Below are 11,974 nucleotides of genomic sequence, written 5' to 3'. Positions count from 1 at the left end.
ACAAGCCTTTGAGTCGGCTTAAGACACAAACAAGTCAGGGCAAGTACCTCTATGGCCCTTCAGACTTTTAAGAGAATTTGAACGGGGCTGGGAGATGGCTCAGTGGTCAAGAGCACTGACTTGCTCTTCCAGAGGTCCTGAGTTCAAATCCCAGCAACCAAATGGTGGCTCACAACCATCTGTAATAGGATCTGATGCCCTCTTCTGGTGTGTCTGAAGACAGCTACAGTGTACTCAGATATAGAAAATAAATAAATCAGAGAGAGAGAGAGAGAGAGAGAGAGAGAAAGAGAATTTGAACGGAGACTCAGAAGACCCCCTTCTGGTTGGTGTGTTTGTGTTTATCCAGATTAGGTGACCCCAGATCTAGTAATGCTGGAGCCCACAGTGTAGATGTGACCTCAAATCTTCCTTGACCACTTCCTTCCTTGAATCCTGGCAGGGTCCCGGTGGTGGAGTCTCTCAGGAGGAAGAGGTTCTGCCACTCACACTTCCCAATGGCTTCTGGTTCAACGGCCTATGGCCCATACACAGTCTTTGGAAGACAGAACAATGTCTTCTCTCTTTCCTTCAACCTTCTGTAGGTCTAGCGCTGGCCTGGCTCCCGTGGGCCTCAGTTTATACCATGTACCTTGCTAGGCCAAGCTGGGGAAGCGCTGGGGGAAAGGGAGGGGGGCGGGAACGTGGTAAGTTCTGTAGCAAGACTAGAGAAGACAGCTCTAGGTAGACAAGGTGCATCCCGCTGCCTTACCCAGCCAGGGGCCTGGTGGACAGGTCTGAGCGCAATTCTGAACAGTCACCGCTGACCGGCCATCGGCAGGGGGCGTAGCCCTGCTGGGCTGTCGTAGAGGCTGTGGTGGTACCCGTACGGCCGCGGGGAGCTCAGCGAGCAGTCCTAGCGAGAGGCCGACCCAAGGGGTTGGGGAACCGGAGGTCCAGCTCCGCTATCCTTTCGTGTCCAGAGAGCCCTGCGGCTCTTGGCGCCCGGGCGAGCCCCTTGGAATTCCCAGCACGTCGCCCCTCGATTATACATTAACCTGATTTCAGCTGCATTTCCTGGTGGGAGGACAGTTTAGGCGGACGGGGGAGGGGCCCCCGGCGCCACGCCTTCCCCTCCCCCAAGGCGGCCCGCCACCCACCCGGCCGAGGCCCCCGCCCCAGCTCGGCGCCGCAGTCTCCGGGCTTTGTTCGCTGCCCGCGCGGGTCGTAGGGAGCGGGGGGACGGGCTGAGCTCCCAGGGGGAGGGGCGGTGCTGCCCAGTTCCCGCCCCCGGCCCGCCCCCACGCCGTCCGCCCTCCCACCTCCTCCGCCTTGCTGCGGTCCAGTTCTGTCCTGCCCCCTGCACGGTCCGGCCCGCGCGCTCTCCCGGCTCCCTTCCGCCGTTCTGGGCTGCGCCATGGTCAGCCTGCGGCTGTGTTCCCGGGCCCCGCTGCTGCCACCGCTGCTGCTCTTGGTGGTGGCCGCGCGAACCCTGCCGGGCGCCAGCGGGACGTGCCCGGAGCGCGCCCTGGAGCGGCGCGAGGAGGAGGCGAATGTGGTGCTCACCGGCACAGTGGAGGAGATCCTCAACGTGGACCCGGTGCAGCACACGTACTCATGCAAGGTGGGCCCCTACAGGACCCCACGAGACCCAGCCCTCTGGAATCCTAGCCAGGGGCTCTTTCCCCCGTGGTTCCCGTCCCTGAGGCCCGCCCTTCGCGTGCCGGCCGCCCCGCTGGGACCCCGGCCCCAAGCCGTGGGAACGAGCCCGAAACGTTTCTGCAGCCCCAGCTGGAGCTCCCTTGGCGACCGCCAAGCCTCCGGGTGGGGCATCAGGTCCCGGAAAACTCTGCAGCTCAGGGCGAAAGTTACTACGGGGCCGCTGTGGTTCCTTTCATGGTGTCCAGGCCCCAGTTGCTGTACTGCCTGCCCCCACCCCTGTCCAAAGCCCCTTTCTCTTGTTGGAAACAAGTGTACATTCTCGCCAAAAGAAAGGAATAGGGTTTGGGGAGGCATGAGGTGGGAACGAACTCGAACTGTGGTGAGGGAGGCCTCTACCAGGGCGAGGAGTGGTCTGCAGAGAGTAAGGGGGTGCGTAGTCTAATCCGCAAGTCCGAGGAGCCTGCGTAAGGTGCTGCAGTGAATGCGTGTCCCGGGAGCAGGAGCAGAGAGATGGGCAAAGGGCTGTGGCTGAGTCTCCCGTGCGCGAGGAGCAGGGGCAGGTGCTCAATACCACTGCTGGAAGAATTGGGTTTCCCCTACCATACAGTAGAAGAATCAGCTCTATTTCAACTAAAGCTGAATTTGAGAGCACCTTGGAATAGGTATGGGGTCGATACCCTCAGAATATCCGTTGCTGGTTCTCCTAGCCCCTCAGACACTTCACGGGAAATAGGATTGTTCTTACTCTTTGGGAATGAGAAGGATGGTGACTTCTTTCAGAGTAGCGTGTGTTCATGGGATCCCCCCGCTGGGCCCCCTCCTCTTCCAGCCAAGGCACTTTGCCAAGTCCCTGCAGGATTTTCCCGACTTCCTCCCCGCTGCTCCTGGGTGTGGCTGGGGTGGGGGAGGTGTGAGAACTGTGAGCTTCCCCCGTTTGGGTTATCTCCCACAATAGTGGGGGTTGGGGGCAGCGCAGGTAGATGAAGTTCTTTAGGTGCTGCAATTCTTAGGTGCCCAGCACAAGCTAGGCAGGTGGAAAAGCTGCCCATTGTCTTTTTTTGCTCCCTCCATTCCAGAATCCCAAATCCCCAGAGCACCTGAATAAGGGGCTTCTCCATAGAAATCCTTTCCAAAAAGTGTCTAGGCTCTGGGTCTTGTCCTGTGGGCACTGCTGGCTGCATCCTCCAGCCATGTCAGTCAGAAAGGGTGCCCTCGGGGCCCCAAATAAGAAGGTGGAGGGTGGGGCCAACTTGCATTGCCCAAACTTGACTTCGTGGTTCAGAGCTGCTTTGGCTGCACAGACTCAGGCAGACTATGGAGGAAAGAAGTGGGTCTTTACTTCCTGGGGGATTTGTTGTGAAGATCCCAGCTGGGATCTTGCTCCTAAGTCCTTTCACCTTAAAGGGTCTTGTCCTGAGTGGTAAGTCCTGACCGGACCCTTAGAGTTGAACTTGGGCTGGTTAAACCTGGGGTGGGAATTTTGTAAGGTTTGCCTTCTTCTGTATCACCAAATCCAGTAGGTGTCTACTGCACTGCAGCCTTTGACCATCTCTGCCCAAGGCTGGAGTCCACTGTGGACATTGGCTTGAGCTAATGAGATCAGAGAGGGGGAGGGTCCAGGTGCCAGTCTGCAACCCTAACCAATACACTTTTACTTCCATGTCTGCTCAGGTCCGAGTGTGGCGGTACTTGAAAGGCAAAGATGTGGTGGCCCAGGAGAGTCTGCTGGATGGTGGCAACAAGGTGGTAATTGGTGGCTTTGGAGACCCCCTCATCTGCGACAACCAGGTGTCCACTGGGGACACTAGAATCTTTTTTGTGAACCCGGCACCACCCTACATGTGGCCAGCCCACAAGAATGAGTTGATGCTTAACTCCAGCCTTATGCGGATCACTTTGCGGAACCTGGAAGAGGTGGAGTTCTGTGTAGAAGGTGCGTGGTGAGGGTGTTCCTTTAAGGGCCAGTGGCTCGCTGATAGTGACAGAGAATTTATGGGAACTGGGTGAGGTGCAGAGGAGAGCTTCGTCCTGCTGCCTGCCTGTGATGCAGCGTTATTGCCCCTAACCCCATCTCTAGCCACCCAGATTAAAACAACCCCAAGCTCTGATGCTAATCTTTGTTTGGTCTTGGAGCCATAAACAAACAAGCTGCTGTCCTGAAAAGAGACAGGTGTCTCTGCTTTGTCTTTCATTTTCCTCGGCACTCTACATTCCCCCTTGAAAGATCCTTTTCTACGGAAGCTGGGATCAGGTGAATGCACATCGCTTATCTTATTCCTCCGGAAGTCTGAACATCTGGTTGGATTGGCTAGGCACAGGGGATTGGAAGGTTGGGAACTCTTCCGTGTGTTCCAGAGGAAGTTTGTGGAACAGCTTTGTGGGATTATGCTGCCATCCTCTAGAAGGTGAATAGGATTACTTAGCCATCCAGGTCTTCCCTCTCTCTTCTTCAGAACATCCCCAGTTGGTGACTGACACCTTTGGGGGTAAATTTGGTAAAGAATGCTTTTTCCCCTTGCTACTACACTCTGTTCCCTCATGGCTGACTGGAAGGGTTGTAAGGCTGGGGAAGAAACTTCCTTTTCAGGGCAATGGCAAGGGTCATGACTTCTGGTCCTCTGATGTGATACATCTGTCGGTCCAGAAGTCTTAAATCGCCTGTATCTTTCTGCTCTGATGCTGGCTTGACTCTTGAGTGGTATCTCTAGAGCCCTGTCCCTTAGGGGAATCAGTATAGGAGGGGCAGGACCAGAATGGGAAACCCTGTGGCCTCTCAGCCAGATATGGCCAGCTTCTGGGCTCTGAGACCCTATGTAGAGAAGAACCAGAGATTCTAATTCTACTATGGAAGTTTGTAGTTTGGGAAATTGGGGGCAGGAAAAGTGGGGGAAGATGTATATATGAGGCCAAAGGTAGATAAGTCAACTTGGGGTGTTTAGGGATCTGAGGAGGAACCATAGTCCTTTGTCCCTACAAGACCAAGAGGGTGAATCATTAGTAGCCAGGTGTATCTAGTAGCCTGAGGTTCTGTGACTCAGTAACTGAGGACTTCCCCTGAGATCAGAGGTCAGGGTAGGGTGTTCACCCTGTGCAGAACAAGGTTTAGCATCTCAACAAAGCCAGCTATGCCCATGCTACACTCTGGCTTTGGTGCTGGCAGAGCCTAATTTGGAGCAGGACCACTAGGAAGAAGAATCATGGAAAGTGCCTCCCTCCTGTGCACCTGGGTATGGTTGACGCTTAGGGATATTTAGCTCCTAAGACTCACAGACCAGCATTTTACCCGTGGGGAGCCCAGGAGTAGCTGCTAGGATGGGTGGGAAGGGGCAGGATGACAGATATGGGACTGAAGACTCCTAAGTAGACGAGACAGGGGGTGTGAAGAGATTCCTTGAGGTATGTGAAAGGTACCATGGGGTAGGGAAAGGAGCCTGGGCACCATTGTAAGAAGCTGAAATGGTATGTTGAATCTGTTTTGAAAGCAGACCAGAGTGCCGCAGGGTAAGTAGGGTGCCAAGGAGCTGTCAGGGCTTAGGATCTAGGATAGAAATGAGACATCTCTTGCCCGCTCTGAAACTGGGTCCATTTCCTGATCTGTAGGGGATCTGAGGCTTTTGAACCTCATCCTAGATCCTCAGCAAGCTCAACCCTCCAATCTGACGTCCAGTTCTGCCTCCAGGTCTCCTACTCTGCCCCACTCACATTGGGAACTGGGTGAAATCTGGGCCACTCCTGACCTCTCATTCACTCCAGGAACTACCCCCCCCCCCCGCCCCCGCCAGCCAACCCCTCCCCCACCCCAGAAAGGCTCCTCTGGTCCTCTGCCTGGGGAGCCACATTCCTGGCATAACTGGGGCAGGTATGTGCCCTTCCCTTCCCATCACCTTTGGGCAGGAGTGGCTGCTGCTCCTTCTGGAAAGGGACCACTCTGACAAAGTTGTGTCAGGGAAGTGGAGAATCCTTTTACTGAGCATAGATAGGCCCATTATTATCCTCGCCCCATCTCTAGAGAAAGTTGGATTGGCCCCTCTCTGAAGCCCCCCAGGAGAGACGCAAGCTTGGCTGGGGACCTGCACTTCCCCACCAAGAGCCAGGAGCAGAGAAAGGAAGTGTTGTCTGTTCCAGCCAGCACCTGGCACAAGGACAGGGCAGGGGGCCAGGGTTGAGTGAGCCTGGCACCTGACCAGCCTGGCCCTTCCCATCTCTGAAGCTGGGGTCTTGGTGACTATACTCTTGGGCCTAAGCTAGCCAGATACTTTCCGTCCTTACTCTCTGCTAGACCAGGACTTTTAGAAGGATAGAGTAGAAGGGCTCCAGGTCCCAAGGCAGTGGATTGGAGCAGCCTGAGCAACTAAGGCTGGCTTCTGGCACTGGGATTGCCTAGGATATTGTGACAGTTGTCAGACTGTTGGAAGGACTGCCCTCCAGGCTACACTTAGACTCCCATTGCCATGTTCTTTCCCCTCACCTCCCCCACATTCCTTCCGCTGAAGCGGGAGGTGGCTCTCCCTTTGGACTCCAGGTTCTCTACTACTCTACAACCCCACCCAGAGTCCTTTGAGGGCTCCGCCCCAAGGCAGGTCTGGGCTGGAGGCTGCTAGAGCTGGAGGCTGCTTGCTAGGCCTACTGCTTCTCGCCCAGAGAAGGGCCTGCCCAGGTAGGGAAAGGCCTCTCTTCCATGCCAAGAAGTTCTGGTAGGAAGTCGGCTGCAAGAATGGGCTTGTCTCATCTCTGGGCTCAAGGCAGCCTTGGGTGGGCTTTGCAAGAAGAGTGCTTGCTTATAGGTGAGCGACAGGCAGGATACTATCCGTTCTGTGGAAGTGGCCTCCCTTTACGTAGGCAGTAAGAAAGACTGAGCTGGTGGAAGTTACTTTTGTCTTTTTCTATCCCCATCTTACTCTTCCACCCCTATCCAGAGAAGCTGGGAGAGTTGATAAGATTTGTGGGGGAGGATCCAGGGACGAAGGCTTCTGTGAATGAGAAATGGGGAGGGGTGTTTTGAAACCACTTCTGTCTACATGGATTTTTCTGGACAGAGCAAAGCCTGCTTCCACATGCTTGAGCCCACACAGCAGTCCTGTGGGTATGGGACCTCTATTGCAGACCTGAGGAATTGGGAGATTGGGGTGTTGACCCAGGTCTGAGGCTACCCCAACCCAATCCACTCAGCAGTTCCTACAAGTTAAAGTAAGAGAGAACAGAATGAAAATAGAGAGGAGGTGGAGGACACACTCAGGACCACAGAGGTTCAGGAGAGTCCTTGTATTCCTGATTGGTAAGGACCCTCTATTGCTTCCTATGCCTGTCTGCTATGCCTGGGAGGCAGAAGTCAGAAGTGATGAACAGCTGTCTTCCTCCTGTGAGACTCAGACCAGCTGTTTACCTCAGAATCAAGAAAGAGACCCAAGCACTGGGGCAGTCACCAACAAGAAGAGAGCCCTATGCCCCCTGTACCTCCTTCTGGGACCCAGGAGTGGGCCTGTGTGACCCATGTTGGAAGCTGGGAGAGTTGAAGATCTGTGGTGGAGGATCCAGGGATAAAGGGATCTCATCCCCTCCCTTCCTGCGCACCAACCCTGAGAATTTCCTCTGAGGAAGGCCCCCTGCAGGGGCAATTTACTAGGGAATAGAGGTGGCCTCTCCCAGGCCTGGAGGCCGGGAAGTTCGTAGGCTCAGTCGTCAAAGGCTGAGGCTGTTTCCAGCTGTGTGAACTTTATATAGATGTGTATGCTCAGGTCGGGGGTGGGGTGGTTCTCACTGCCTTGATTTTTCTGGGTTTATATATAAGTGCTCAGAGCCTAGATGCTGTCCTCATGGGCATGTGAGTCCCGGCATCTGTCTGCTGTTGGTTCTGTTAGCTCTGCCTCTAGGAATGACTGAGGTAGATCGCAAACATTTAAAATGAGGATGTGTCTGGTGAGCTGCTGTGACCACAAAACTTGGTCACTGACCTTGACAAGCCTGCTAGATCCTGAGGCTGACACAACCCTTTCTCCCCTCTGCCCCCATCTGTTGCTAGCATGAGGTCAGTTTGAGAGCTCCCTTGACCATCACTTCCTAGGTCCCAGAAGATAGAGGCTAGCATTATGCCTGTGCAGGCTCCTGTACCCACGAGTGAGGTTCCAGCACATATAGAAGAACAGCACAGACACCATAGTGGTAGAAGGGTTGAGGTGTCTGTCTGCTTAGGGTGGCCTGTGGTGTCACCCATCATTGATTCCATCAGCTCCTCCTTCTCACATGGGTCAAATCACCACCACTCCACAGCCATCCCCTATAGGGTTCATGGGGCATCTGCTGTGGCTGCCAACGCAGCAGTCTTGCTGGTGTTATGCTGGCCTCTCAAGAAGCAGTGAGCTGAGAAAAAGGTGAATGAAAGGAACAGTAGGTGGTTGTTGGTAGATAAGATGCTGTGTGTGTGAGGCAAAGAAAGTACTAAAAACCATCTCCAGCAGCCTGTCCCCCTGGCTGAGAAAGCAAACTAATCCCTTTCTGGGCTGCCCTTCCTATCTATCTGCTGATCTCAAGCACTCCTTGCTTGCCCCAGCCTCATTCCTTTCTGGGTCTGTCTCTGCTCCCTCCTTCCTGCATCTCTGGTCCTCTGTCCCTCTTCTGCCTTAGCTTCTCATCCCTAATACCTGGCTGCCCATCCCCTCCATGAAGCCCTCTGGAACTAAGCCTGTGGCTTGGGGCCATAGAACCCCTGCTGTGTTTACCCTTCCCCGATTTCTGTTGTCTCTCACCTACTCAGGGAGTATTAATCAGGGATGCCAAGGTCTCCTGACTCACCAAGCACGGATCACATGTTCTTCCGGTTCTTTCTGGAGATAGGCAGGACCTGGCAAAGCAGGGTTTGGGCAGAAGAGACTGCATGAATGTCCCTGCCCTTACTGCCTTTTCGCTTGTACCGGCTCAGCGGGCAGCTCTTGGTCATTCTGGTCCCTGGTGGGATTCCAAAATTCAAAAGATTGAGAATCTCCATTAAACTCTCTGACCACTCTGGCCTCACACATTACTTGGTTGATGTGCAAATTTCACTCTACCCATCTGACCTTCATTTGAAACCACCAAAATGTCTTTTGAAGGTCAGACTGGTGTACTTAGTTTGTGGGAACAGCCTGGGTGGAAGAGCCTAGCCAGCCAAGGAAAGGGGAAAGACAATCTGGTAGCTTATTGGCTGCCTAAAAGCCCTATTGTGTCTCAAATTTTAATTTAATCTAGCCACCCTGTGGAACAGGATGACTGTCTAGGTGTGTGGGTGGGCACACCTTAGGCCTGAAGCTAGCAAGAGGAACTCCAGAGGCCCCTTCATGCTGGCAGTGGACCAGGCTGAGTACCTCTGTCCTGCTGTGAAGTGCTTATTATCTAAGGCTGAGGGGACTTGGAGAGAGAGAAAAGGCAAGGTGCAGTTTGAGGCTGGATAATATGGCCCTGCCCCGACGAGGGCAGCCAAGCTAAGCCCATCAGGTACCTCTGTACCTGAGCCTAGAAATACCCACAACCAAAGAGAACAGGTGAGAGTGAGACATGTCTACTTGCCGGGTGAGACCTGTGCATTGGGGAATTGAATGTGTGCTAAATATCTGGAAAGGCAGCTTTTTCCTTGGGCTCCTTTCAGTCCTGTAACCCCTAACTCTTTACCTTCTTTTCTAAGGGAGCCAAGGCTATCTAGAAAGGTAGAAGGGTCGTCTGCGAGAGAATGGGACCAGTGAGCTAACAGTAGCTGGACTGGGACCCTTCTCTAGGCCCCGTCCCCCAACTGCCTCTAGTCCTGAGAAGAACCAGAGCATAGGGCCACACCCATTGTGCCTGGGAGTGAGGGACAAGCTTTGTGCTACACAAAGAATGTCTAGTGTGTCAGGTGGGAGATGCAGTGCCCTCAAGCTTGAGCGAATGCTGGAAAACAGAAGTACTTAATGTCTTGGCTCATATATGTGGTTGTATGTTCGTAGGGTGTGAGCCCAAAGGGGTAAGCCTGGACCAGCATCCTGTTCATTCCTAGGCATGAGCCTGCTGGGGCAGTCTAGGCTGAATGATTTTGTCTAAAGATCCCAAAATAACTCCAGTAGCCTGTGCTCCCCTCCCCCCACTGGTCTGGAGCCTCAAAGGCTCTTTGTTTTTTTGAAGGCATCCTGCCCCTGCAGGGGGCTCAGATACTGACTGGGGTTTGGTGGGGCCAGGCTGCCTGCTTAGTTCCTTTTCCCATGGCTAGGCCCAACAGACCTCAAACCCCACTCCAGTGTTGCCCAGAGCTGACTAGAGCCCCATATGAGCACTGAAAAAATGTGCCTATTGAGACCTCTACAGTGGCAGATCTCAGGGTTTCTGCTTGGTGAAAGGGGGTAGGCAAAGGCTACATACAGCAAATTTCCAAAGATCACTGGAAGCTTCTGCCAGCTCATGCCCAGGGCTCCTACTACCAGTGGGGCCCACTTCTCCAAGTCCCTGGTGTCTGTGCTTCCTGTACAGCACCCTGGGACATTCCAGGGCTGAAACAACATGTCCAATAGCATCATGCTGGGTATTGCCTGGGGTACGTGTTTTCTGGCACTTTTCTGTGGGACCCTGAGGCAAACAGAAGATGGTTAGGACCCCAGGACTAGAGACTGAGGTACATATTTTACACATCAAAGCAGGCCTTCTCTCCAAATCTTCCCTGCAGCCTTCGTCTCTACCTGGCTTACCCTACCCACAACCCTGAATTTTCTAGCGGAGGGGCTGGGCTGCCCTCCCCTCAGAGGCTCCTCCCTATATAATCCAGATAGTTTAGTCTCTTCTCTGTCTCTGTCTTTCTGTCTCTGTCTCTCGATCTCGCTCTCTCTCTCAGCATGTGTGCACCCCTTCTCTCTTTTTCTTTCCCCTCCCCCTCTCTCCCCATGGTGACTTCCCTGGTCTGGGTCCTTAGGGCCAGTGAACTTGCCTGAGAACCGCTTCTCAATAAACCTGCATTTAATATAATCTAATCTGGATCGAATTGGCTCATTTCACTAGCGGTGGAGAAATAACATCATATATGGCCTGTGCTGGGCTCCCCAACTAAGTTCTCTTGCCTTTCTACGTCAAACCCTACCCTTGGAGCTTAGAACTCAAACCCTATTCCTGGTTCTAGGGGAGCTAGCATCACAGAGACTACGGTGCTACAGACAGTGCCAAAGTTGAGTAGAAAGTATTTCGGGCCAGAGCTCTCCTGAGGAGAGGGTGAAACGATCTGTGAGGAGAGTTTTCCAGTAGTTCGATCTGATGCTCTCCTAGGCTGCAGGTCCAGGGCTCAGAAACCCTGCTTTATTCTGGAGTTTCCTGTAAGATTTCATTAGAAGAGTGAATTTGGGGCCACAACTGCTGGAAAGCCTCTTAGCATAGGTGGTGAACGAATGGCCCAGTGGAGGATGGCACTTTATGCCTGACCAAAGGAATGAGAAGATAGAGTGTTATGAACTAGGGCTGAGAAACCTATCTGACAGATCAAAAGGACACAAGGAGGGGGCACCAAGTGCCCGGCCAGAGAGATCTCAGAGAGGTTTCACCTGCAGAAGTGAGGCTGTTTCCAGTCAATAGGCAGTGCGTGTAGGTTTCAGGGCCCTGCGAAGGGCTGGATGAAGGATGGAAAGAGGAACCCCACAGATAGGCCAACGACTCCTTGTAGAGAGGGATGTGGCTTTCTTAAGATTTACTGAGATGAGGGGCTGGGGATTTAGCTCAGTGGTAGAGCGCTTACCTAGGAAGCGCAAGGCCCTGGGTTCGGTCCCCAGCTCCGAAAAAAAGAACCAAAAAAAAAAAAAAAAGATTTACTGAGATGAGGTTTGAGAGTAATCGCGGGCTGAAGAGTCGGACTTACTGGTACGGAAGCCTGATTTGAGGCTTGAGTTGTGGCACTGTGTACCTGTTGGTAGAACCCAAGTGTGCGTTATCGGGGCTATTTGGGTGATTTCAGCTGAGACCAGACTTAACAGGAGAGTGGCTACATCAAGTCGGGGTGGTGTAGACGTGCATACTCCCCAAGCTTGTGGACACCTGGGCTGGGGATCTTTCCCAGGAAAGGAGCCCCTCAGTGGGCCTTGGGTGAACTGTGCCTCCATCCCAAACCCTTTGCCTCAGGTGGCCCTGCTGGAGTTTGCAAAGTAGCTTGAGGACTGGGGTGTGCTCCAGGCTTAGGGTCAGGGGATGGCAAGAGTTTCACAGCTATTTGCATGTGTTTTCATTGCTGGGGAGTCCAGTGAATGGGTGGTTTAAGGTGTTGTTTTCTATTACAAGAGGAAAGGTAGGTGGGTGACTTATGGACCCATCACCTCACTCTCCAGCTGGTACCACTTGAGCATCTTACATACCACACCCC

The 11,974-nt window shown here is 53.6% G+C and overlaps 1 protein-coding gene across 7 annotated transcripts in view; it reads left to right on the top strand.

Moving 5' to 3' along the window:
• The first annotated feature begins 1,307 nt into the window (after positions 1–1,307).
• Agrn (agrin) overlaps positions 1,308–11,974 on the top strand; it is a 32,902-nt gene continuing 22,235 nt past the window's right edge. For all 7 annotated transcript variants that reach the window (XM_063287202.1, XM_017593169.3, XM_006239542.5 and 4 more), the window contains exons 1-2: positions 1,308–1,603; positions 3,313–3,574. In XM_063287202.1, coding sequence (XP_063143272.1) covers positions 1,397–1,603; positions 3,313–3,574 — 469 coding nt within the window. In that variant the 5' untranslated portion in view covers positions 1,308–1,396. The remainder of the gene's footprint in view (positions 1,604–3,312; positions 3,575–11,974) is intronic.

The sequence above is a fragment of the Rattus norvegicus genome, chromosome 5 (assembly GCF_036323735.1).
Source record: "Rattus norvegicus strain BN/NHsdMcwi chromosome 5, GRCr8, whole genome shotgun sequence".
Lineage (NCBI taxonomy): Eukaryota > Metazoa > Chordata > Mammalia > Rodentia > Muridae > Rattus > Rattus norvegicus.
The sequence above is the reverse complement of the archived record's forward strand: the minus strand, read 5'-3'. Positions and strand labels throughout refer to the sequence as shown.